Raw genomic sequence first — 23,279 nt, forward strand, 5'->3', positions numbered from 1 at the left:
TGTTTGCTTTTCCTTACAGAATCCCAGTAAAGAAAAAGTGTACCTCTCTGGCTATGGTGTGGAACTGGCTATTAAAAGTACAGAATACAAGGCCAAGGATGATACACAGGTGAAAGGTGAATTCTTATTTTGACTACTTTAATGTGAGCATTTTAATTTTACAGGGATATATTTATATATATATATATAGATATATTATTTATAATGTATATGGGATTTGTATATATATTCATATTTACAGGGATATTTATATATATGAGTATATATATGAATGACTGAATTGCAGATACTTGTCCTTCTGATCTGAAATCACAAAAATCACTGTCCTCTCTCTTTTGGGGATTCCATTCTTTGAATCGCATATTTGCTAAGGCACTTGTTTTCCTTATTTGTGAAATGCTGGGCAGAACGGTGTCACGGCACTGCACTAGATCTTATTAGTGGCACTATTAATACAACTAATTTTTCACCAGATAACCAGATTTCTTTGCAGATGTACTGCCCTTCCCTTCCCCTACTTTTAGTTCCCTTAGGTTATCCATCCTCAGAGCAGAATGTTTCCTGTTGTTCTTTGGAAAAATAGAATGCTCTGCAGGTTTTTTTTTGCTTTTGCTGTTCTGTAGTGCACAGATCTGTTTTTCGAACTCTCATGCATCTGCCAAAACTATTTTATTGTGTGTCTGTATACAGATGAATATGTATACACACACACGAAGGTAAACAGAATTGTCTGCTTTTACTTATGACTTCGTTTAAAAAAAAAAAACTTTTTTTTTAGTTAAAGATAACAGCCGTGAAGAACAGAACTTAGATTTTGAACTGAGTTTTGCAGTTTATCCAGCTTCTAGATACAGATCTAAACTCTGACTTAAAATATCTTGCCATGGTCTAGAGTATTGACAAACAAAACTATTGGTCTTTATTTTTAGAAAGATGTAATTTTGAGAGGAACAAGCATACTAAAGCAGGTGATTCAACTTACGATTTTTGTTACTAGTGTTTAAATTTCCATTAATACCTTATCAAGAAGTCATACAAAAGCGCTGTTATTGCTTGTAAAATAGGAGGTTGGAAGCCTTTGTCTCCAAGTGTGTGTGTGGAAGTAATTCTGGGGAAAAGTTTATCTGTAAGCTTGTAAAGTTTTACACTAATATCGATGCAGTGATTAAAAAATGCTTTAGAAAATAGACAAACCATGTGGATAAGCTGCAGATTAGAGGTGTATGGTTTTCATCAAACTCCTGTCTGATTCTGGTCAGTCTCTTATGCGTGCCTGTGCCGTTTCTGCCTGTCCATAAGCAAGCACTCGTCCAAAAGGTTGGGACCTTTGATTAGACTTGAGAATGAAACTTGTAGATTGGAGCTGGTTTGTGTCCAGCTAGTTAGGAGATTGTGCGAGTCTTTTGCACAGATCTCTTTTTGTTATTTAAGCCTGGTTTTTATCCTGTATTTTGGGGCTAAAATCAGGATTATGCTCCTGATAGGAGTTTTTCACTTACTCTGTAAAACTTGCATGTCATGAAAGCTCCTAGGCCCTAGTGATTTCTTCTGCAGCACCGAAGTCTCTGAGATTTCCATTCAGCTTAAGCTTTTGCTTCTGAACAATCCGACTGGGTTTTATTTCAGCTGTTATAGTCTTCATTTGTACAGTTAGTGTGTCCTGGATACAGGTTCCAAAGTGAACCTGAAACTTGCCTTTTTTTCCTCTCCTCAGTTACTGCAGTATCATTTTTGTTGAACTTACCCAAATAGGCATGAAAACTATTTCTGAATAGTTTGGTAGTATTTTCCTTCTCTGTGTTTATAGGCACGGATGTGAATGCTACAGTAATAGATGAAAATGACCCCATCGATGAAGTGCAAGGATTTCTTTTTGGGAAATTGAGGTAAAACTCCATTGCAAATTGTTACTCTTTGTCACATTAAAGAACTCAATGCAGAGGTGCCAATCTTCTGCTTTGTTACTGTTTTCTAAATGTCTGGGTTATCCATATGTGTTAGCAGCGTACTTCTTCATATGTTAGTTTCTTCAAATTAGTAGCAGACTTGCTTATAGGAAACCCCAGAGTTGCTTTACCCTTATTCCCTTTTAGGCAGTTGTATCCTGAAATGATGGAAGAGCTGAAAGAACTTAGAAAACACCTCGTGGAGAGTACCAATGAAATGGCACCTTTGAAAGTATGGCAGTTACAAGGTAATCTGTATGAACAGCTTCAATACAGCATTGCAAAAACTTAATGTAAACCTATCTTCCCATGCTCTATAAAAATGAGGCCGGTAGTGGCTGCACACAGTTCAGAGCGCTTGACTGTAAATTCCTGCACTGGAAACAACCAGCTTTCTAAAGCTTCTTTACAGAGCCCTGTTGAAATACCTTGTGAAAGATTATTTCACAGGACTTCTAAAGTGAGGTTTTCTTTCTATATTGTGAAGAATAGAAAGCCACTTGTTCTTAAACTGACTAAATGCAGAATAGCAAAGGAAATGTAAAGTTTCCACGATCACATCCTTGGTGTGGAAAGCTGAGATTTCTCAAGACCAAAAGAAATATATTTCAAGAGTCTCTGCATGCAGCTGTGACCTATTTCTTTGCAAATCATCAGTAGAAGTCTGTGGAAGGGTTTTTCATCCTCTGAAAAAAAATAATAGGAAATATTGAACATGTGTTGTAGCCACAGTGAATCTACCTATATTCAATCAAGTGGTATTTGTATCTCTAGCTTGTGAAATAATTCCCTAGGCCCCTTCTGAAGGGTAGATCCTCTTACCCAGGCCAAAAAAAGAAAAGTGATGGTCTAGTCTCATTGAAACTACCTGTAGGTGGTATTGGTTCATACTGAAAGGCAAGTAATAGAAGGGAAGAAGACAAAAGAAGGTATCTAAAGGTGCAGGTGGAAAAGAATTTTTTTTTTATGTAACCAATGAGCAAAGAAGTTGAAAGCCAAAACTAAGATGACTGCAATTGCATGTTTACATTTTATTGTTGTTTCACCTGTAGATTTAAGTTTTCAAACTGCTGCACGCATTTTGACTGCTCCCCCTGTGGATGCTTTGATGGTCATGAAAGATCTCAGTCAGAACTTTCCTACAAAGGCCAGGTAATTCCAATAATGAATACTTAGTTTTTTTTCCTGTCATTTTTCTCAGCAGAACATGAGACGGGCAACAGTGGTTTGGTTAATGTCTGCATTTCTATTTAGCTGAAAGCAAACACCAGAGAAGGTTTATGCAGAAAAGTTCTTCAGCTTATGGTTACAGTCAGGATCTTACAGTGTTTCTCTTTGGCAGTTGGTGTGGAGTAGTACAAAATTTGGCAGAATTAACTGAGCTGCTGGTGTGAAATGCTACCTTTTGTATTGAGTCCTCAAGAATTTATTGGACAGGATTCCCATTTGGTGTCTTAGGCTTAACCTTTTCACTGGATCCCACTCTTTTGGGATCTACTTCAGCAGACAGCCCAGTCAACCTTGTGTCAGATGTTGATGTGCAATTCCACTGTTCTTTGCACTTTGTCAATTTCTTGAAATTAATTTGAATACTCTCAAGTAATTCAGTCCTAATCTGGCCTGCCCAACCAGTGAAGAAATAGATTCCTTTTGATAGATTTCATGACCCAGGTTGTAAAAATGATGACATAGGAGCTGCTTTTTTGAGTAGATGCAGATATACTTGAGTGTAAAAAACTGAGTTCTGGTCTCATCCCCAGTGATGGATGTTATGATTGTACTGTTTATAACTTCTTAAGGTATGCATTGTCCTGTCACCTAGTTTCTGGTCATATTTGTGAGCTGAACTTGCCCGTTCTGTGACGGTGCAATCTCTAGATCCGATGTAAGGAAAGGAATGGGAGCCCACAATAGAGAGTGAAATCCCCATACTTCGTGCTGTCAGATTCCACCTCTACCTTTCTGAAAGCTGCCCACTTTTATTATGGGATTAATATGAAACTAGACACTGAGAGTCAAAAGCTTGTCTTTCCTGGTGCAGTTGGCATGTGAATAATGGTTTTATGTTCTCTTGCGTTTTTTCCTGAAATATATATATATAATTCTTGATGATACCACAAAGTGCAAGTTCTTCTGATTGTAGCTCTGTATATTAGAATACTAAACATACTTAAGGTACAAAAAGTGGGATAATTAGATATCTAATCTATCCATTAGAAGAGCAGAAAGGTGATTCACAGAATCATGTTTTTATTTCTGCAGAGCCATAACAAAAACAGTTGTTTCCTCCGAACTTAGAGCAGAAATTGAAGAGAACCAAAAGGTAATGCTTCCAGAATGTAACGTAGTGCTTTCGCGCTTATATTTTAATATAAATTCAAGCTTTGAAAATAATAATTTATTAAAAATTTCACAGTTTGCTCCAAATGTTGACACACTGTCTTCACACACAACTTTGTCTTAGTATGCATTTGGGGAGCAAAGAAGGGGCTCAATTTTTCAAACGTGGGTTAAAAACATTATTTAGGTTGTTTACTCAGATATGAAAATGCTGGTAAAAAATTCTTTGAGTAGGATCAAGAATATGTTGAGGAAAGATGGTATGGGGATTTTGTTCTTAGAGCTGCCCCTATAATAGTTGTTCACAGTAGTCAAGGGCTCTGACAGTTATTTGCAAGCACTTTTTAATGTATATGAAAGTGACATTCTGAACTTAGAATCTGTTAACTGTATTTATTTACCATTATAAAATGAACTTCAAATACAATGAAGGTACTATACTCTTAACCAGGGGGGAAAATGTTCGTTCCATTTGTTTTCTGAAAACATATGGCTTAGGTGTTCTTAGGATATTCATGTAGACAGTCTTAATCTTATAATCGGGACAGGACTGCATCAGTAATGAAGTAGAAATTGTGATGTCTGTCACATTAGTCCTTGCTTCTTCTGCAACCACCCAAGTATGATGCCCTTGTAGTGATGGCTTGTTAGCTCAAGCTGTTAATATTGTTAATAAGTTTCTTGTAGAACTGTCTCTGCTGTTCCTTCAAGTCTCTGACTTTATATTTGCTTGAACAGTCCAACAGATATGTAAAATCTGAATGTCACAGCACTGCTCATTCTGGTTCATAGTTAAAAAGAGGTTTACACTGATTTCAAGTTAGTGATTGTTAGTTTTGATTGTATCTTGAACTTCTCAAAAGCAACTGGATATTAAGTGTGGGCACTTTTTAGTGAAAATTATTAGTGAAAAGGTAGTTATATTGGATTATTTTAAAACGTCTGAGCTGAGTGGAATGTAGCTTGTTAGAAAGCTATTGCTTTAAAAGTTTTAAGCACCTTTCAATAGATTTTGAGGATGCAGAAGAAATTTATTTCTCATCACCCACTTTGAGATGGTGCTTAGATATCTGAATGGATCAGTGTTTACAAGGAAACAGTATAATAAACATGAAAACTTCTGTCTTAAAATGATCCACACTATGTGGAGGAAGTAGTCCTAATGCTGTTGTTTTGAGAGTGAAAATAGTAAAGGAATAAAAATTTAACAGTTAATTAGATAAGTCTACATGTGTTTTGAAATGAAAACAAATGTTGTGAGGGATCTGTGGAGGTCATTGATTAATGTTTCAACAGCTCTTGTTTATTTGGCGTTAGCAAAGCACTGAAAAAAATAATAAACACTAGGAAATCTTGTACAATTAAAATAAATATGGTAGTGCAGTCTGGATAGAATACAAAATACAAGTTTAAGATGGTAATAAAAACAAAGCCAAACAATAGATTTTGGTATATTATCTGTGCTGCTATAAAATGTAGACAGTTATGTCTTTGTTTAAAATCTGATCAATGATATTTCGCTAGTCTCATAGTAAATGCAAAGTTACCTGGAAGCTACTTACCAGTCCCCTGAGATTCCTGTTCTGAAAGAGAAATCCCTTGTTGTTCAATAGCGATAAAATGAGAAAAGAAGGGATGCGGTTTGACACTGTCGTCTGGTGTGGTTCTGGAAGGGACAAAGTATAGAATGTAAGTGCAAGTTAAAGCTACCTGGTGGCTTTTCTGTTTTGTGCTAGATCAGATTGGTCCTCAGGTAACCCCCCATGGTTTGGTGGATGCGGTTTCATTTCAAATACATCTAGGTTACCAGATCCAGATCTGGCTAGATCTAACCCTGCCCTTTAAAGCTATTCTTTGCATGACTGTCGGTTTGTGTGGATATTACCTGGTAGTAAAGTTCACTGCCTTCAGTAAGTTATAGTTTAGTGTATAATTATTCACAAAAAAGGTATAATTTAACACTGCATGTACTCAGCTCTTTTCTGGGAGATTTTATTATTTAATAAAATATTTAAATTCTTCCAGACTAGATGCTGCTTTCTTATTCTTGGTACTTTATTTGGTCCTTTGCTATTCTTCCATTTGCTTTGCTCTTCTTCTTCATGATATTAGGCTTTTTAATGTCCAAATGCTGTGTTTTTCCTTCAGTGTTCATTGTGCCTCTTAAGGGAATTTTATAACTGATACTGCATGGCAAGAGGTACTGGAAGGCAGCAATGACACTTCTAAGTTTAAAAAAATAATACTTTTTTTTGCTAGAGTTGTGAACTTTGCTTTGGGAGGACTGTATTTTATTTACCTCTTCTGGTTCAAAGTTGTTCTCTGTGATGGTTCCTCAACTCTGCAACAAATATCCACTCAATTGGGGTACTGCTTAGAGGTACTTGGAAGAAATTCCGATGTATTGATAAGAGTTTTCTGTTTGTGGGATGCCTGATCTTTGGGAGATCAGACTACAGCGACAGCTCATCTGCTTTTCACTGATGACATATCCACTAGCTCATGACTTAGTTGGTACCTTAAACACAGTAGCTAGTACCATTCAATATCCAGCATGTAAACATCTGCTTTGTTCAAAACTGAGCTTTAAAAAGCTAAGAGAGTTAGCTGGATGCTATTTGTCAATCCACTTTGTCAATCCACTAAATGACATCTCCCAAGCACTTCTAATGATGTAATCTGATTTACTTTTAAAAATCTACTCAGGAACTTTCCAAATCTGCTAGTGAGTCATGTAGAAACAAATAGAAGTTTCATTTATGTGTCTATGCTCTAGATAGCTTCGATTGCATCTTCTTCTGGTATGAGTGTGTGCACAAAGTCAATAAAGACTGTAGTTGGGAAGTAATATAATGCAATTTGGAATAATAATGGAGATAAAATCCACAGTTTTGACACAATGAACTCTAGTAACATTTATTCTGTGGACAGCGTTCTTCTAATGCCCTTCTTTCTACTTTCTTTCAGTATTTCAAAGGAACATTAGGATTACAACCGGGAGATTCTGCTCTCTTCATCAATGGACTACTTATTGATTTAGACACTCAAGACATATTTAGGTAGGAATGTTTTCTTCAGAAAAATTGTATCATATTTAGATTCTTGTATACTGCTTGTGTATGGGTAGTAAAGTCATTTAGACAGTTTTGAATCTTCTTCAAAATGTCTGCATATTTAGGTTAGGTTTAAAAGTTAACTGCTAGAAAATGCAAATCATGTTTCCTTCTATTATGCAAAGAAGTTTGTTTTACAAAAATGTTGATAAGAAAAGTGCAATACCCAAGAATATCAGAATGGGAAGTCACCTTTATATTGTTGTGATACATCCTGTGAACAAGTAAGATTTTGTTTTCCAGGGACCATCTTCATATTTTATTCTGAAGATAGTAGACTATTTGATTCTCAAAGAATAAGTCCCTGTACATTTTTCATCTGAAAACCACCCTATATTTTTGCCAAGATCTGTTTCAGTAGTATGGAGTTGAAATTACATATGTGTCTCATGCTTTACTTATCTTTATTTAATGTAGTTTTTCCTAGAAATATAATTGAGTGGCTTTAAGTTGTCTCAAGTTCCTTGGGACAGTTAGAAATAGGTGAAAAATAAACGTCTGCTGTACCTCTGCACTACTACTTATACCTTTCACCTGTTACTCTTGGGATACAGCAAATTATTTGCTGCATCTTTAAAATTCATCAATTTTTTCTTTTCCTTCCAGCTTGATTGATGTACTACGCAATGAAGCCCGTGTTATGGAAGGCCTGCACAGCTTAGGAATTGAGGGTCTTTCCTTGCACAATGTTCTGAAGTTGAACATCCAGCCATCAGATTCAGATTATGCTGTGGACATCAGAAACCCTGCTATTTCAGTGCGTGTGGTTTTTAGAAAGGAAATATCTTATTTGCCTTTGAGCGGTGCATTCTTAAGCTGGCAGGGGAACTTCTGTTCTTACCTCGTAATCGATTGCAGTGAATAAAAGAGAACAACAGTATGGATAACAAATGCTGTGTTTTAAATGTAATTAGCTCTTCTCAAAAGTTTGTTTTTATTCACATAGTACTCAATATATCATCTGATTTTAAAATATTCTAGAATCTCAGGCTTGAGCAAGAACAGACAGTCATTTAAATGCCTTTATTTTTTGTTAGTGGATCAACAATCTGGAAGTTGACAGTCGGTATAATTCCTGGCCTTACAATGTGCAAGAACTGCTGCGTCCCACATTTCCAGGGGTGATCAGACAAATCAGAAAAAACTTCCATAACTTTGTAAGTAGTATTCTGACTAGAAATGAAATGCATTGATGGGTGTTGTTTTTTTGTTGTTTGTTTGTTGTTCTTGTGTTGGTTGGTTTTGTTTTGTTTTTAACATAGGGACATTAGCTTTTGGAACTTAACCTACATGTGCTCTGGATTCTCTGCCACTTAAATATCTTGAGATCTCTCTTAAAATATTTTGTTTTACTAGAGAGCTACGACCGAGACTCAGAGGTTATTGCACATGATTCTCTGGCATCTATTAGACTGGTCACGTGTATGCCATTTAAACATTCACAAATTGCTCCACTGGTGGAACAAACTATCATCTGACAAGGGAGAATTTGTATGCATTACAACTTTGTAATACCAGAAGTTGGTTCATGAAATGCCTCATGTTTGTTACTTAGTATTTCCTTAATGGGGTTAAGAGCAGCTTCAGTTGTTTTAGTTAGAAAGCATTCTTGCACCAAGACTTCAAAAGATGATCATCAGTCCTCAGCTTAATCCTGGGTGTCCTTTTAGTCTCTGGGCAAACTGGTTATATTTAGATCCAATAAAGAGTTTGTGAGATCTCTATGGTAGCTCTAGAAGGTAGATGGTAGAGGACCAGCTTGGATGGGATATTTTTGATTATGATTTTGGATTTCTTAAAGGTTTTAGGAGAAACTCTGACTTAGTGGGTCTCATCTCTCTGTCAGTGTATAAAATGGGATTGATGATAATTCTGCAACAAAATGTGAATTAAAAACAGTATCTTGACTTCTTAAGGGAATAGAAACCTTTCACTTGTAATTTATGGGCAGGTGCTGATAGTAGATCCTACTCACGAGACCACAGCAGAATTACTGAATGTGGCAGAGATGTTCTTCAGTAACCACATCCCACTGAGGTAATTACTGTATTTTTCTGCTTTTTTAATGTTTATTCTTGTGACTTTTGCAATTGTAAAGTACTTACTGCTAGAACACTTTAGAAATGTTAAGTATCTAAATACCACAGAATCACCTAGGTTGGAAGAGACCTCCAAGATCATCTAGTCCAACCTCTGCCCTAACACTAACAAGTCCTCCACTAAACCATATCACTAAGCTCTACATCTATACGTCTCTTAAAGACCTCCAGGGATGGTGACTCAACCACTTCCCTGGGCAGCCCATTCCAATGCCTAACAACCCTTTCAGTAAAGAAGTTCCTCCTAACATCCAACCTAAACCTCCCCTGGCGCAACTTTAGCCCATTCCCCCTTGTCCTGTCACCAGGCACGTGGGAGAATAGACCAACCCCCACCTCTTTACAGCCTCCTTTAAGGTACCTGTAGAGAGCGATAAGGTCGCCCCTGAGCCTCCTCTTCTCCAGGCTGAACAAGCCCAGCTCCCTCAGCCGCTCCTCGTAAGACTTGTTCTCCAGACCCCTCACCAGCTTGGTCGCCCTTCTCTGGACTTGCTTGAGCATGTTGAATATCTTGTATTGATGTCTGGGAATGGCATTTACTGGACATTGTTCCTTCTTAAAAATTCTTGAATGTAACTTTTGCTACTAGAAAAACAAAGCTGAATAAAAATTTCTTCAGCAGTCCAAAACAAACTTAAAAGCAAGTACTATGGATGAAAGACAGATGAAAAGCAAGATTCTGATGGACTCACCATTAGAGATTGTATATCATAATGTTGATTCCAGGCCATTCTGCTCAAAATCTTCTGTTTAGTCTATTTAGGAAAAAGCCTTTGCTTGAGATCGTGATTGTATCCCACAGTTGTATGAAGAGTTGATTATTTATTAGTATAATAGATTCATGATATGGGGGTTTGTTTGATTGCAGGATAGGACTAGTCTTTGTGGTTAATGACTCAGAGGATGTTGATGGACTTCAGGATCCTGGTGTTGCCCTTCTTAGGGTGTACAATTATGTGGCACAAGAAATGGACAATAATTATGCTTTCCAGACAATCATGTCTGTAAGTATTCATTTAAAATGGAAAATAGTATTTTTAATATTTTCCACATATGTAAGATTAGTGTGGTAAGTTTTTCTAATTCCTCCTCATTCTGCCAATGAATTCTAAACTGCTGTATATCTTCAATGTAATATAATTTTTACCTTCAATAGCTCCTGCTTCATATTTTTGCCCTGTAAAGTGATATAGATAATAGCAAATGCATTTTCACTTGTGGTTTGACTTTGTTTTATAAATCTATAAGCTGGGGTGTGCTGTGATATTATACTGCTGGTAGCTTCAAGACAATGACTTTTATTCTCAGTTTTGTTTTTAATATATAATTTTAAGTCAAATAAGCAAAATCTTGTGCTTTCAAGAAGGAAACATAATCAGTTGTATATTTTACATGTGAGGTTTACTCAGTTGTTCATGAGCACGTCTTGAGTTTAGAAGGGAAACGTAGCTCTTTGGATATGCTTTACTTGAGCATTTCCTTCTCCAAGTCCTACTTTTGTAATTGAAGATACGTTTGCAGAATAGTCATTTGAATGACTATAAGGTAAAGCAGGATAATTTTCACAGCTGTGAGTACTTCGTAATTTCTAGCTTTGTACTTAGAAGATGTTATTTCAGTGGATAATTGTGTTTCAGCAGAAAATATGTTTTGCAAATGTTAATGTTTTATGCCATTACTGGAATACAGGTGGTGGGTCAGCTTACCTGCAAACTTGTATTTGTATCCCTCTTCCAGATATATAACAAAGTAAAAACAGGAGATCAGCTGAAAGTGGAGCATGTGGTTAGTGTCCTTGAGAAACAGTATCCTTATGTGGAAGTGAACAGCATTCTGGGAATTGATTCTGCCTATGATCAAAACAGAAAAGTAAGAATTCAGGAAATAGAACATTCTCACCTTTTTGCTTCAACACTGTTATGAATTTATGGTTATGTATGTTTTTTTCATGCAGCTCTCTTATTTACTAAGCATGTATCTAGTAAATTATCACACTGGTATGACTTTTAATAATGCTTTAGGTATTTATGTTCAGTGCAAAGTTTTATGGAATATATGTTTTGGATATATACTATATGATTTCTAAAATCTCTGTAGTACAGGAATCAAGATAACTTTCTTGTGACTCATAGATCCTACATTCATTCTGGCATGTAGAATTTAGTAGAGTTTAAAATTGCATCAAAAAAATTGAGGCACTGGAATGGTTCATAAGAAGACCAAGGAGCTTAATGTTTGGGAGGGACTGGTGTGGGTTTTCTCTATTATTATCATCAGTGTTTGAATACTGTATGAAACAAAGCAATGAGGATGAATTCAAAATGGCCTTCCTATGGCAAGGCATTCAATAATCTTCCTCAAATAATTTAAGTTATTTTTAGGGTTGATTCTTTCCTATGTGGAGAAAGCTGGGAGAGCAAATAACTATTGGATCACTTTTATGTGATGATGAGACAGATCTTATTTGGGATTCTATAGGGGATCAGTGTTCATTTTTGTTGAATATTCTAGAAGAATGAATGAAAATACTGTCTCCAATAACTTTGTAACACTTATGATACAGCCTGCATCTTCAAATGTAAGGAATGCAGTCAGGGTTATATAAATTGAATTGTATGTAGACATTTTAGTTCTTACTATGTAGGAAAGTGGAGGGAAAGCATTCTGAGAATGAAAACCTACTAAAGGCAGAAATTACTGAATGATAGAAGTCTTTTCAGTTTACGTACTAGATACCAAATCAAAACCAACCAAAACAAAAGCAGCAACCCCTCAGACGCTCCTAACGGATGTGAGGGGCTGTCCTCTAGAAGACTCAAGAGGCCGTTCTGGAGGCCTTGCTACAACTGTTGTACCTGACACCATTCAGCATGACCATGTCTTAAAACACTGGAAAAGCCTTTGGATAAGGAAGGAAGCCTTTAGAGAGAGCTTCTCTCTGTATAAAGGACAAAACCAATACCGAGCACTCTTTCATGTGATCTAAGCCTTGTGATATTTGTCTGTGTCCTTAAAAAGTAACTATAAGGTGAGGATTTGTTTGAGGTCTTGAAAGCCCTAAACAGTAGAATGCTATTAACTTCTATCCGTAACAGAGCATCGATATTGATGGTACATTTTTCAGTGGTTACACGAACTATGGAAATTTGTCCTGACATAATAACCCCCTGCCCTAAAACTAAGTGTTTTTCAGATGTTTATGCAATATGTTCTTAAAAAATAATAATAAAAAAAATCCTACCCTGTATTGTCTTGCAAATATCAATGCTTGGTTAGTTCCATGGGAACTAAACGGGAAATGCAGGTTTCATGTTGTCCATTTTTTTTTGCTATTACCAGAACATGCTCATTAGAATCAACTTGTTTACGGTATGAACTTAATGGGATATTCTGATAGTCCACTGCACTTCCATAGTATAAAGCAACTCTTTGCTTTGAAACTCTGAAAGACAAGGACATCATATGCATGTAAGATAATAGAAAGTGTTCTACGCAATGCTGAAAGGACATCTTAGTGTGTTTAGAACAGACATTTGTGGATATTGTGTAGAAACATTATGAACCCTTGTGGTAACAGGCTGACATGGTAAAGCTACTTCTTTCCCTGGATTTAGGCAGCAAGAGCTTACTATGAGCAGACGGGTGTAGGTCCTCTCCCTGTAGTGCTGTTCAATGGAATGCCTTTTCAAAAAGATCAGCTGGATCCTGATGACCTAGAAACCGTGACGATGCACAAAATCCTGGAAACCACAAGCATCTTCCAGCGAGCTGTATACCTGGTAGGTGCTGAGTTCAGCTGTGACTTTTGAGTCAGTTTTTTCCAAATCTTGTTTCTCTCTGAAGTCCATAAATATGCAATACACAAAACAATTTAATTTGCAAAATTTCTTGTATTTTATTAAGCTACGGCAAATATATGTGTGATATTTAAATATCACCTTTTTTTCTTTTCTTCAGGGTGAATTATCTAATGATCAAGATGTGGTTGAGTATATCATGAACCAGCCTAACGTTGTTCCAAGAATTAACTCGAGGATCTTAATGTCTGACAGAGAGTACCTAGATCTGACAGCAATGAGTAAGGGATGCTTTTAATTCAATTAAACTTGAAATACCTGTTTCAAAGACGTTTGCTGTTCCAATGGAAAACTCTAGTGGCAAAGTATTAACAGCATCCCAAGTAACATCCTAGTCCTGATGTTGGGGGAGATGCTACATACAATAACAGCATCAGTATGTGCAAACTTCTCAAAATAGGAATTTGTTTTACTTTTATACAGATCTTTAGGGGAATATGACTAATGAAATTGAGGAACACTAGCAAAAGTCAGAAACAATACAGTCATGTATTCTATGTATAAAGCAACATTTTGTTTCTTACCTCTAACCTCCTTTTGAGCCGAGCATGACAGTCATCTCTGGAATTACTTAGGACTTGCTGTGCCATATATTTTAGCAGAACTTCTCACGGATAAAGTATTAAGTAATAACACCCAATGCATGCAGAGGCTCTGCATTATAATGTCAGGACTGCAAATACAGTTGTTCAACTACTTTTCTCGAAAAATAGTAAAACAATAGGGTTTTCACAGAATCACAGAATCGTCTAGGTTGGAAGAGACCTCCAAGGTCATCTAGTCCAACCTCTGTCCTAACACTAACAAGTCCTCCACTAAACTGTATCACTAAGATTGATACTTTTGAATGTATATTGTTTAAATAAATTAACTTGAACCTAGTGACACTTAAATAATTCTTTCAATTAACTTCTACATATAAAAATGCAATGTAGATATTAATTTATGACACAAAAAAATACATTCCTAAAGTTATTATATATTAGTAATGGAAATTAAATCTAAAAAGCAGTATCACAGGGGAAAAAATGTGGGATGCGTTCTTACCGCTTTCATAATAGCAGTCCTTTCTCTTTCATTTTACATGGAAATTGTTTGCTTTAGCATCTAAATACTTTTTCTCTTTGTCAGATAATTTTTATGTGGATGACTTTGCTAGATTTACCACGTTGGATTCCAAAGAGAAGACAGCTGCTGTAGCAAACAGCATGACCTACTTAACAAAGAAAGGTAACATCTACAGTGGATTATGAACCCAAACTTATTCTTGCGTGTTTCCAAGCATACATACAGTACTCGAGACACTCACCAAACCTTGTTCAGGCCTGTGGACAGTGGTACGATCTAAGTGTTAAAAATAAACATTTTTATAGGGCTTGACATCTGCATAGAAAAAAAATGTTCCCTTCTGTAAACCCAGCCTCCTATTAATAATGGAGTACCACCCAACCTGCTCTTGCTGCATTGCATAAAACCACCAGAAACAGCAATGTTAAGCTCTGGTCCTCCAATTACACTGACTAAAAAAATATAAAGGGGGACTATAACGTTTTCCTAATTCAAAATTACTAAAAGTCGTATCGATTCAGAAAAAAAATGTTATTGCCCATTATGTAAGACAACTGCCAACCTGGTCTGTGCTGGTTTTATTTCCCCAGTGCACGTACTGCTTTTTTAATGATGGCATTGCTTTATTATAGGTATACATCATGTCCCCTGTTAGTCTTAAAACTCAGCTATACTGCTTATTATAAGAAATGCATGCACAGACATAATACAGAGTTTAATCAGGCCTTTCCTGCATTTCTGTTAGGAATCATAAGTAAGCTGCTGTCATTTGAACCAATTCCTCTTGTTCCTGCCTCTCTTCTTTACTAGGCTCTCACAAGTCTCCCCAGTAGTACTTCAGCCACCTGCATGCATGTGGAACCTTAAGTGTTCCCACTGCTTCTGTCTAGTATTTGCCTTTCGTTTGTGTTGCCGCTTAAACCTGAAGGAGTTTCTTGCTTTCTCTTTGTAGATTATTAATTAAACCTCTATCTCCACATGCTCCTTTAAGTGTGTATTAGTTTGCAATCCCATGGCTTGACAGTTCTGGGTCAATTAAGATACTTAATAACTGGTACCTGATTATAGTAACGCTGTAGCACATTTATTTTTTTTAAAGATATCTGTACATATAACTTCACTGTTGGCTCAGCAGTAGAACTGAAATGGTGCTGTCTTGATAGTTTTTGAAGAGGGAAGATGATAAACAATTCAAGTCATAATGGCACAGCATTTTCTGCAAATGGTCTTAAAAATAATACCGTCATGGGGTGGTGTGCAACTGCTATGACTAGTGCTGTAGTACGGAAATAAAGCATCAATCTATTTGGTGGCGAGAAGGTGTCAAAGTTTATTCTGATAAAATTAAGGTGAACCTGCTGCTTGCTGGAACTGAGCTTCAGTGATTCAATTATGCCCAGCACAGTGCTGTGACTTCTTGATACGCATTAGGATTACTGTCAAATTATTAATGCCTCTTTCCTTTTCCCCTTTTCCTTTCTGCTTTTTGACCAGGAATGTCTTCCAAGGAGATTTATGGTAAAACATGCTTTAGCATTCCATATGTTGTTGTTTTGGGAATTTTCTGGTTCCTTTGTAACGTTGGCTTTAGTACCAGCAAGAAATGAAGAAAGGTGTTTAAGTGCATGTTTGGTTCACCACTTTTTTTTCTTTATACAAACCTGATTTTCTGAACTAACAGCTTCAGTACAAAGGAGAGATATGTCTGTACCCTAGGTGGAATCAGTAGGTTATTTTATAGGTTCCTTTTATAATTTCTAAATTAAATCGGTAGCAAAAATAAAGAAATCCAGTTTAGAAACAGTAATGCATGCTGTCCAATGTGGGATTTCTGAATGAGGTAAATGAAATCTGATAGCAATACTACTGTTCCTCTCTTGCCAGACTTTTTAGCTTAGCCTTCTCCACTTTTTTCGTATATCTTTTTACTTTTTTTGAAATCTTTGCATGTGCACCTTGTTTTTCCTCCAAATAAAGAAAACCTGAAGCTTTCCTTCCTTCACCTTCAAATATTCCCCCCGCACCCTCTTTTTTTTTTTTTCTGCAGATGATTCTTTTGTTAGACCAGTTACTTTTTGGATTGTTGGTGATTTTGATAAACCTTCAGGGAGGCAATTGTTGTATGATGCCATTAAACACCAGGTAAGTAGTGTTTTCACTTGCACAGGTTAGAATTGATAATAAAACAGTGGAAAGAGCCTTGAAAAACACAAGTTGTGCTTCTTCCAGTTGTATGACCCCGGGGAGGTAGGTTTTTTATTTTCCAGCTTGTTTAAGGGGGCTGGAACATCCCTGACCTTCATGTACTAGGACAGAATCCGCTCTTGGCACTATGCTAATACAATAAAGAAAAGATGTTCTTTTAAGCCTCTGGTTCTAAATTGAAGATGTCTGTGTTTTTGTTTGGAGATTAACATGAGCATTGCTCTCTGCTCTTATTTGTTCCAGGGAGGTAACTGAATTACAAAAATACGTAGCTTACTCATAAATCACGCTTTTGCCAGCTCTCTGAGTGCTGGCCATGGTCCTAAATCTCTTGTGTGGCACAGTATTATCTAGAAGATATCACAGTGATGCCTGTAGGTAAACTAAATACTTGAAGTTAAATTAGTTCGTTCAGCCTTTTAACCTTGTGCTGTTATTTGCCTGATTTGAAATCTGGTTTTCTGGTTAAAATAACTCTTACAAACTTTTGCTATGGAGTTTACTATATTATGGACTACTTTTCATTTAAAAGAAAGCTGAAACCTAAAGCTTTCCTAATGCATGTTTGGTTAAACACAGAAATCCAGCAATAATGTTCGGATTAGCATGATTAATAATCCCAGTGAAGATCCAAACAGCAAGAACACGCTTGTCGCTAAGGCCATTTGGGCAGCTCTACAGACACAAACGTCAAATAATGCCAAGAACTTCATCACCAAAATGGCAAAAGAAGAAATTGCAAAGGCGCTAGAGGCAGGAGCTGACATCTTAGAATTTGCTGTTGGGGTAAGCATGTCTGTTGGTGTTTACAAAGGTAGGGTACTTGTTCATCTAATGAATTTCTTATTGTAGTATGTTCAGATAAAGATAAGATAAAGTAACAATGGAACGTAACTTTTTTTATATTGCTCTGAAAGTTTGAGCTTACCTAAATAAAACAGTCCATCTAAAAATGCACATCAAAGCTACACAACTTGAAAAAGTCAAACGAATGCAGATTCAGGGATCTATTTGAGTGAGTGGTTTCTTGGGGTTTAAGAGAGAACTTCAATCTCATGATCTCTTTAAAAAGCAGAGAAAAAAATTGTGTTTCTCAAACTAGTCTTAAAAGGTTAGGCAAGAATCTCTTAAGAACAAATGAATGGAACTACTGGTTTAACTAGCAACAGCTACTAGGGTTGTGGCCCTTCACATCAGAAATTGTGATAATGTTTGAAGGTGACTGGCAAGAACGAGGTTTAAGACCACGAAACGAAGGGGCCTGGAGATAAATCTTAGCAAGGCATTAAGATATTCTTGAACAGAAACAAAAAAGATGTATTTTAAAAAGTGTTCAGAGGAGTATTTTTCTTCCTATTTCAATGACAGGTATTCTTTTCTTTCAGGGTATGGATATCAATATTTTCAAAGAAGCCTTTGAGTCTCCTAAGGTGGATTTTATTCTGTCCCATGCTATATATTGCAGAGATGTTCTAAAGCTGAAGAAGGGGCAGAGGGCTGTGATCAGCAATGGAAGGGTGAGATCAATCACCAGATGGTGAAAGAGAGATTCCAGATGTGGGAAAGACACAGAGGTAGAGTGGCAGCCTAGGGATCAGATTCAGAGAGTTTGCCTTCTTTAGGCCACTTGACTGCTTCCAAGTTCATTTATTCAGACCTACAGTGACCTCTTCTTTGTACTGTGTACAGTTAGCTGTTAGTGTTGCATACAAATTCAGCTCTGTCAATAGCAGTTGCGCTCATGTTGGCAATGAATTGAGTCCAGGGGCTGAAGGGGATGATAAATTTGAGTGATTGTGCTGTAGATTGTTCACTGCCCAATGTTGGTGTCTTGATCTCTTCCACTAGCTCTTTTTACAAGAGCCACTTCGATTAAGCAAATTGTGTTACAAGAGTATTTCACTGCCAATAATGAAACCCAGCCGCATACCCATTTAGTTTTCTTCTGCCACCTGCTTGCTAGCTAAGGATTTGGGGGGGAAGAAAGTTTCAGTGGCTGCTGTATACTCTGCATACTTTAGTGGGTTAAGAATTTTAAGTGATGGGTTGTGGCGTTCTAGTTCTGTCATTAGCAAAATAGTAAGAATTGTCTACGTAAGCTTTTAGTCTTTTGAAGGCTAGAGGAGTGAAATTTGCTGGAGTTTTTCTGGTCTACTGCAATTGGCCTGGTGTTTTGTTAACCCTTCAAGGTATAATACTGCATGTATAGTTTAATAAGCTATATTTTTGCAAATCAAGCACTCAGTGAAAATTCTAAGCATGCAATTTATGACTGGGGTATTTTTTGTTCTTGTCTGTAAGTAAATAGAATTCTTTGTTAAACTTTGTGGCCACGGACATTAATGTTTGCCTGAAAAGTTGACAACCAACCAAGGTTGGGCTTGAGTATTTAATATATATATGATTTTTTTTTCAGTGTAGCCTTTACCTACTAGTGCTGATCCCACTTTGTTTTTTTTTTAATAAAGATTATTGGCCCATTAGAGGATGGTGAGATGTTCAATCAGGATGATTTCCATCTCCTTGAGAATATCATACTAAAGACATCAGGACAGAAAATCAAATCTCAAATTCAGCAGCTGGGATTTGAAGAAGACCTGTAAGTAAACATGAAGAAATTGGCAAAAAGTGGTGGTATTCTGATGAAGTCCCTTTCTGCAGCCTAGAGAAAGCTTTTATCAAGTACACACTGGATAGGTGTTATAAACTAACACGTATTGATATGGTCAAGGCTCAGCTGTTCAGATGAGCAAGTCGGAAAGGACAGAGATGTAAATTGTCTTTGTTGGGTTTAAAAGTGTTTTAGTGACTTTTTTGCAGTTCACAGAATAGTTCACAGAATCTTGTGTAACTGTATCCCCCAGATTCAGGAAGCCGTAGTGGGAGTACTAGCAACCCCTAATATAGTACTGTGCTCAGAGTTCTTCATTCTTGATTTGTTATCTATATCTAGTAGCGATCTGTCGTGGCTGCATGTCTTGTAATGAAGTTGAAGGAGCTGTGTTGGCTGAAGCTTCACTGACAAGCAGCAAGAAACTGCTGCAAGAAACTGGGGAAGAGCTCAAGACAGTAGGAATTTACCATAAAACTGTTCATGTGAACATGAAACTGTAAATGCATTGGTTGGTAATCACAGAGGTAATCCCTGGATCACAGCAACAGCCTGCTGTGTTATCTGGAAATGATTTGTTGGATGAGGGGGGAAAAAAAAGATACAGGTGGATTGAAAAAATGAAGAGTGAGGGTGGTGGTGCATTTTACTGGGTCTGGCTAAATTCCTTGCTGTGTGTTGAAGTTTCATTTGAGGCTTACGAGACTGATTGGTGACAGCTTTACTAGTAGAGAAACTGTCTATATGCAAAGGAGAGTTGTTTACTGCTGCGGTATGTGTTATGAAGTGGTATACGTTGCTATATGTTATTACATTTATTCTTGAAAATGCTTTCTTCACTGGATTACTTGTTCTGCTTCTCTAAATGGAACAGAAGTCTAACTTCTTGTTAATATTAAGGCCTTCAGACTTATCGTGGGTTTTTCTCCCAGCTAAATCTTAACTGACACACTGTTTCAAACAATCTACCTCCTACGTGCCAGGCTTTCATAACTCATATGTAGGATTACTTATTTAAAAGGAGGAAGAAAGGAAGAAAATGAGATGCTGGAGTATGCTTTCTGAATCTGTTTCTAGTTCAGCTACCTGCTGCTGGCCTATCAATATCAGAAACACTTTAGTAATACATTTTGCTGTCAGTGCTAGAGAATCATGTAAACTGCTTTTAACTTTTTAAAGAGAAACTACAGAAAAAGAGGTAGAGATGAGATAGTGAAAATCATAGTTCTAGATAATTCTTACAAAAAGAACAGAGGCGAGGTATTCAGATGAAAGACATCTTCTGGTTCAAATCTGAAGTCCATAAGCACATGGGGGGGGGGATGGAGGTTATCACTAAGATATTTCCCCCATTTTGCATTACATCTTTCTGTGTTACTGCTTGGCTGTTAGAGGCCAATCAGATATGTTAAGCATATGGTCTTTTGTGCAGAAATCTGTGATTCTGAATCCGAAGAGGATGGGTTTTTACAGTGTTCCAAATGCTTTTACATCTGTTGCTGTATTGGGAATCCAGAGGGATATAAGACTTCTTGGATAATAGGGTGGGAGAAGATGTCATAGTGAGAATATTGGCTAGTTTTGGACAGAGCAGTCTTTTTTTGCGTGTGTTTTATTTGAACGCTGCCAAGGTTTTTTGCAAAATTTTGAACTGATCTGCTGCATTGAAAAACACTGTAGAACTTGGCAGGCTTCCCCAGCCTTATGTTTTTGGTATGAACAATTTAAACAGCTGTCAGTATAAATCTATGAGACTGAGTTAATAAAGGAAAAGCTGACAGACCTTTAAGTACAGCATTGCTTCTTGGTAAAGCTAAAGAAAATTTATGGGAATAATAAAAAGAAAGAAATTGTCAGAAGTAATTATGTTTTAATGATAGGACCCCTCTCTCTTGAAAGTTTCTTCCTACTACTTAAGATTTACAGTATAGAACAAGAAGACTGCTGTGAAACAAGGGTTTGATCTGAATCTCTTACGGATCTAAGAGAGGTTGGTCAAGTTAAGGGATGCAGTGTCTGCAGCATGGTTGACACCTAAAATGCCAGCTGTTCTGTAATTGCTAGTTAAATCCTTTTGTACCATCAGGGATAAGAAGACTGCAACTCATTTAAATTATCTTACCGGTAGATTAACTCCTACATCTGCTTAATTCTTCAGAGCTACTTCAAAGAATCCTTGGAGTAAAAGGAGGAGGACAGTAAGGGCACCATATTTTGGATTAAATTGTGTTTTCAGAAGCACTGATCATCTATTTCCACGCTACTGTTTTTCAAATTAATTAATTATAAATATGTGCAAGCAGGGAAATGCTTTTGAAGAGAGGTGGTAGAACTGTTAGTTTATGTGAATTCAGTTCTGACTTCTTTTGCTGCTAGTTGACAGAAACATAGTAGGTACATGCATTTTGTGATTAGCTGTAAACTTCTTTTTTTTCCTTCTTCAGTGCTAGTGACTTGGTAATGAAAGTGGATGCTCTTCTCTCTGCTCAACCAAAAGGAGAGGCAAGGATTGAATATCACTTTTTTGAAGAACGATACAGGTATAGGATTGCTAAGCAATATGCTCTTCCTTGTCTTTTAACATTCCCATGTTTTTAAGTTACATTTAATGTCAAAAAAAATCCAAGTAGCAATAGGGAAGTCCCCAACAGTTTTCAGAGCACAGTCAGATTTCATAAATTACACGTCTGTGTACCTATCTCTATACATGTGTATGTATATATGTATTTTCTTCTCTATCTAATTTCAGAAGATAAATAGCATTTGGAAAGTAATCTGACATCAGAAGGAGATGGATAGTGTTTTTGCTGTATTTATCCAATATATTTGATAGTTTAAACTTGTTTTTAACTGTTTAGTGCAGTTAAACTGAGACCAAAAGAGGGGGAGACATACTTTGATGTCGTGGCTATTGTTGATCCAGTTACCAGAGATGCTCAAAGACTTGCTCCATTACTTTTGGTATGTATACAGTGTTCTAATTTGTTTTATGACAATTTCAGAAAGTGCTCTCCAGATCTGTAATTTTGCAATGTTTGTCTTCCACCTTGACTCTGTAGTGACCACTGGCCTTCTCTTAATGCAGCTGAAATGCACAATGCATTATTGGAATTCCTCTGCACTACACGCTAGCAAGATCATGCTTAGATATCTTCTAGTCAGCATTTAGTTTCACCATTTTAAGTTCAGTTTGCAACAATTATTCTCCAGAAAGAAAGTCTCTGCATCCCCAAAACAATGCCTGCAGTGTGAGGGAGCATGTAACTGATCTACTTAAAGCAAGCAGCTAAAAGATGGGTGTGGTGAAGCAAATAACGAAAAAGGATGATTGAGAAACGAGCAGGTTACATGCCTCCTTGAGAGGTCTTGTCTAGGAAAACATTGGTCAGCGTTCCTAGTTAGAATTTTAAGAGATGTCTCTTTTGTTACTTCAGGTTTTGAACCAATTGATAAATATGAACCTAAGAGTGTTTATGAACTGCCAGTCCAAACTTTCTGACATGCCTCTGAAAAGGTAAGCAATACCATTCTGGGGTTAAAAACAAAACAAAAAAAAAAACAGACACCTGAAAAATAGCAGTATGGAAGCATGTGCTTACAACAGTGCAGTTGGCAGTGACCCTTTGGAAGACTTGTCATAAGTTACGGTGTAGCCTGTTTGAGCAAACCACCCTTATCAGGTTCCACAACTCTGCTGGGCTGTTTTTCCCAAACCTCTACTCCTACCCTCCCATCCATCCACACCAAAAACAATGCAATCAACCAAACAAAACATCCAAACACAATCCAAAACCCTGAGAGAGAGAGAAAGATAAACTTGTTGGAATGTGCAAGCACAGACATGTCGGATGTCCATTGGAAGGTCTCATTAACTGCTTTCAACTCATTTGTACAATGACATGATTTCCCATAGAGAATATAGAAATTTGTGGATGGCGTGAGGCAATTCTGCTGGTTTACGAGTTGGGTGGGTCTTTGTATATCTACGAGCAAGGGTAAATAACTTGCTAATCTTCATGGTTGAGTCGTGTAAACTTTGG

At 36.9% G+C, this 23,279-nt stretch overlaps 1 protein-coding gene across 4 annotated transcripts in view; it reads left to right on the top strand.

Annotated features, from left to right (window-relative positions):
- Nucleotides 1-23,279, top strand: part of UGGT1 (UDP-glucose glycoprotein glucosyltransferase 1) — a 43,686-nt gene that overhangs the window by 6,678 nt on the left and 13,729 nt on the right. For 2 of the 4 annotated variants that reach the window (XM_080605129.1, XM_080605132.1), the window contains exons 8-29: nt 20-116; nt 1,808-1,886; nt 2,094-2,194; nt 2,999-3,098; nt 4,209-4,269; nt 7,254-7,345; nt 8,006-8,156; nt 8,437-8,556; nt 9,351-9,436; nt 10,367-10,502; nt 11,236-11,367; nt 13,113-13,277; nt 13,456-13,576; nt 14,487-14,585; nt 15,918-15,941; nt 16,471-16,565; nt 17,208-17,414; nt 18,014-18,145; nt 19,097-19,227; nt 21,684-21,779; nt 22,098-22,200; nt 22,674-22,753. In XM_080605129.1, coding sequence (XP_080461255.1) covers nt 20-116; nt 1,808-1,886; nt 2,094-2,194; nt 2,999-3,098; nt 4,209-4,269; nt 7,254-7,345; nt 8,006-8,156; nt 8,437-8,556; nt 9,351-9,436; nt 10,367-10,502; nt 11,236-11,367; nt 13,113-13,277; nt 13,456-13,576; nt 14,487-14,585; nt 15,918-15,941; nt 16,471-16,565; nt 17,208-17,414; nt 18,014-18,145; nt 19,097-19,227; nt 21,684-21,779; nt 22,098-22,200; nt 22,674-22,753 — 2,408 coding nt within the window. The remainder of the gene's footprint in view (nt 1-19; nt 117-1,807; nt 1,887-2,093; nt 2,195-2,998; nt 3,099-4,208; nt 4,270-7,253; nt 7,346-8,005; nt 8,157-8,436; nt 8,557-9,350; nt 9,437-10,366; nt 10,503-11,235; nt 11,368-13,112; nt 13,278-13,455; nt 13,577-14,486; nt 14,586-15,917; nt 15,942-16,470; nt 16,566-17,207; nt 17,415-18,013; nt 18,146-19,096; nt 19,228-21,683; nt 21,780-22,097; nt 22,201-22,673; nt 22,754-23,279) is intronic. The other 2 variants (XM_080605130.1, XM_080605131.1) reach the window with 1 other exon arrangement.

The sequence above is a fragment of the Anser brachyrhynchus genome (genome assembly GCF_964034855.1).
Source record: "Anser brachyrhynchus genome assembly, chromosome: 9".
Lineage (NCBI taxonomy): Eukaryota > Metazoa > Chordata > Aves > Anseriformes > Anatidae > Anser > Anser brachyrhynchus.